Below are 4034 nucleotides of genomic sequence, written 5' to 3'. Positions count from 1 at the left end.
TCGCTTCACTTGTTTAGGCCTTCAGAGAGCAACTCCAAAGCCATCGTCAGGCCTTGACGAGGAGATGCGGAAACCTGGAAGTGCCTCTCAAAGCAAGATTTATGCATTGCATAACAGGCAGGATGTTCCTCTCATGAGGAAGTGCAAGTACACAGCAAAAGGAAAGCCAAAACAATCTTGGAGGCAGAGCTGGCCTAAAGCACAATTACTGAGCACTTTCTCAGTGCTGCAGGGAGAGAAGGAGAAGGGATTACTGTAAAAAAAAATAAAAAAATCAGTAACTTTGTGAGATGCAATAGTCAGAGCATTTTCATGTATTAAATCTCAGGGGATTTAGAGCCAGAAGATTCCATTTTTGCCCATTTAATTTGAATTCAGGACCCATTTTTTCATTTGGAGCCCATTTCCTTTTCAAAGCAACACACAAAGAACAATGGCTTTTCTCTTTTCAAAAGGTCTTTGAAGGGGGAAAGCTGCCCAGTGGCCAAAGCACAACATCAACACTTGATTTCATTAGCAGATCTGCAAACAGCCTCCTCTGATCTTGCTTCCAGCTCCCCCTCTGCAGCAGGAGGTACCTACAGATGTGCTCCTTCCAGACAGAATTCCAAATGGAAAGGACTTTGCACAGGGTTTGGATGCAGCTCTCAATACCAAGCAAAGCCATCACCTAACTGCAAAGGTTATCGAAACTGATCACCACGGGGTTTTCCTTTCATCTGCACCATTTGGAGCACCTACTTCATCATGGAAGGCCATGGGCAGGAATGTTTGAATTGAGCAGGAGTTGACACCAGTGGCTTACAGGGACATTATGCAATGTTGTCCTCTCCAAAGAGGAAACAAACACTTACTTTGTGTTTTAATCTTGGCTACCCTAAGATTTCCATCAACACAGACAGAATTGTGTGTTTCACCAAGCTCTGGAGCAGGGACAACCTTTGAGGAGAAAAAGCAAGTGATCCCCAAATATTTGCAGTTGCTGGTTTACATCTTTCCTGCTAAAGAAACTCCTTTTCACTAGATTGCAGCAGCTCTTGTTAATGATTTAAGCAGCAAAACATAAATATTACATGAAAGGGAGAGTTGGATCAAATTACTCCATTATGTTGCTGCAGCAAAGACAGCTTTCAATTCTTTCCTAAACAGGAATCTAAGAAGATTCCAGTAACAAAATAGCCTTAGCCAGTACATGATTCCATCACCAAAGATACTTTATAGATAGGTGGATAGATATATGTCCAAGGATACTTTATATAAACGTATGAAAACAAATACACAATTAGCAAAATTCCTCTTTTCTGCTTGGACTCGGGCAAAGAATCGGCACAATCAAAATAAAAACACAAAGGTCAAATTTTCCATCATTTGTTTCCATGGATTCCAAAATTCACTGTGCTTTCAAGTGACCAGAGGAGCTAAAGATTTTACAGCAAAATAAAGTTCTAAGAAGCAGTTGTCCAAGATGGCTTCAAAATTAAATCAGCATCTTTCTAGGGCTGCAGTGCTGAAGTCCTGTTTGGCTGCCCTGCCCTCTGCTCCACAGAGGTGCTGCTAACAGACTGGAAAGCACTTCACTCCACAACTTCCCTTTTCTTGGCATGAAGGAGTGTCAGACTTGGTCTTGATATGTGCAGCTTCATGGCAGCGTTTACAGAAACAGACACCAACATGCTACATACAAATGATTTCTTTACCACCATCAAACTACGTGTGGCTGAGATTTTCTGTCTGGAACAGCATCCACAAGTCAGGGTTGACTTTGCCAGTTTCTTGCAATTTCCTTGATGCCAATCCAAGCACCTTTCTATCCCTGTGTGTATATTTGGGTCTTATACAGAGCAGCAAGGACACACTTGATCTCATTCTGTCACTCTGAACATCAGCTACGTGTCAGGGTACAGAATGAATCAAAGCATGAGCCAAGCCTAGCTGCAGTGAGGCTGAGAAAGGACTGACTCCAGCTGTGTCCCTGTTTCTAGTGGTTTCAGTGCATAAATTGGGTCTGTTGGACACAGGTTCATTACATTCATTACAAATCCTGACATTAAAATCAATTATTCCTAGGCATTCTAAATTTAGAAGGTCTCTACCTGACACTGAAGCAGCCAGTAGCTCTGCAGCAGGAAAAAGGGCTGTGGTGGAAAGTTCTTGCTGTCAGCAGGCCCTGCCACCACCAAAATCCTGCACTCTGCAGAGAATCCAACTCTCCACACATCCACAGAGTCATTGTTCAGTGCACTGCTGCTTCTTTACACCACACTGCACAGTTTTTATCTCCAGATCTTGGAAATGATTTTAAAGTAGGTCACCCTGGATCTTGCAGCACGGCTAGAAATCCTGTGATCACTGGGAGGTTGTTACTTTTGCCCTAGTTTGAGCTTGGAAAACAGCCCTGGAAATGGAAAAGAAGTCTTGGGGGGGGATAATTCACCCTAAAGGAGTTTACAAACCACACACACACATACATGTATAAAAGTGGATTTTAGTAGTGGTCAGATGAAGAGGATTTCTCGTGGAATTTCTACAGCAAATTGGATTCAATATTATATAGTTCTTTCCAAATCCATAACAAGTCAGGCTGAAGGGAGAGGCTGAGCTGCCAACCTGCCTCCTGCCAGGAGAAGACCATATAAAACCCAGGAGACCACCAACTGACACTCCTCCACATCTATTTTTAGTGCTGATTTAATGGCCTGTAACCAAAATTTGCTGCTGAGGACAGCACTCATTACCATCACATATAAAAACCAAAGTTCCCTCCCCAAAATAGGCTACAAATATTATGTTGCATTGCAAGTATAAACCAAAATACAATCACTCAATACTTTTGCTTAGCTGTGGTATAATAAAAGGCCTCGAAGATCTTTCAGACTCCACCAGGCAGCACTTTCTTTCCTTACTCCTCGTTGTAGATCTACTGAGCTCTTGTAACTAAATGTCTTCACTGATCTATGAAATGGAAATTTAGATTTCAATCTGAGTATCTTCAACTCTGCAAGTACAAAATAGCTGAAGGGAAGTGGCTGGTGAGGAATGAGATATTTGTGACCATCACTATTAAAACCAACATGAATCACAGCTTGGAGGATCATTCCCACTATGACATTTCAAGTTAACCATGCATTTTCTAGCTGCAAGCACAAAAAAAGCTACAAACAGGCAGCACTGATCCAACCCCCAGCCCTTCCCAGGGCATTTTACTGCACTTCGGGGTTCTTTTCCTTATGGATATAACAGAGTGTGGCTCACCTGGAAAGGAAAAATGTTGTCAGCTCTGTTCAAGCTGTCTTCCATCCAGGATTTTGGAGCAAAGGCCGAGCTGGGTCGAGCATATTTCTGCAGCTGGATATGGTTGCTTGCAAAATTCTTCTTCAAGGGGGAGATGGAGTTCAAGGGGGTTATCCCTCCGTTGAGTCCCCTGCGGTGGTCTCGCCCTTGGGACCCTCCCCACCCACCATATCCACCACCACCAGGGCTCCAGGAGGATGGTGTGGGTGATGGGCTTTGGTAGCTGCTCCAGGGAGAAGGTGGCTTGTTAAGATTATTAGCCAAATGAGGCAACTGATTGAAAGCAGCATTTCTATGTGTGAAGGGAGGTGGGTGAGGACTTGCAGGAGACCTCCTCTGTTGCTGATGCTGATTGTGATGATGCTGGAAGTGGGGGTGATGAGGGTGGTGCTGGGACAGGGGTCCAATCTGGGGGGAAAAGCTACCACCAAAGCCAGGGCTGACGTGGTGTGGGAAATTCTGAAAGAGCAGAGCACCATTGTTGGCCGAGGCAGCAGGGACCCCTCCCTGGTGGAAAAAACTTGCATCTTCATTGATTATTGTTGAAGAAGAAGGAGCTATAGCTGCAGACCAGTTGCTAAAACCAGTCAGGGAAGATGCAGTGGATGTCAAGGGCTGTGTCGAAGTACCAAGCCCCGAAGCCTCTTGGTAATCAAATCCTGTTAACACCGGCGACTCAATTCGGATCTTCTCCTTCCCATTGCCGTTCTCCGAAGAATTATCCCCCTGGTTCTCTTCACTTT

At 44.2% G+C, this 4034-nt stretch overlaps 1 protein-coding gene across 1 annotated transcript in view; it reads right to left on the bottom strand.

The window, feature by feature from the left end:
• Positions 1–4034, bottom strand: part of CPEB4 (cytoplasmic polyadenylation element binding protein 4) — a 37113-nt gene that overhangs the window by 32351 nt on the left and 728 nt on the right. The window contains exon 1 of the mRNA XM_009079114.1: positions 3253–4034. This exon is cut by the window's right edge and continues 728 nt beyond it. Coding sequence (XP_009077362.1) covers positions 3253–4034 — 782 coding nt within the window. The remainder of the gene's footprint in view (positions 1–3252) is intronic.

The sequence above is a fragment of the Acanthisitta chloris genome, unplaced genomic scaffold (assembly GCF_000695815.1).
Source record: "Acanthisitta chloris isolate BGI_N310 unplaced genomic scaffold, ASM69581v1 scaffold39387, whole genome shotgun sequence".
NCBI lineage: Eukaryota > Metazoa > Chordata > Aves > Passeriformes > Acanthisittidae > Acanthisitta > Acanthisitta chloris.
This window is presented reverse-complemented; position numbering and strand designations above follow the sequence as displayed.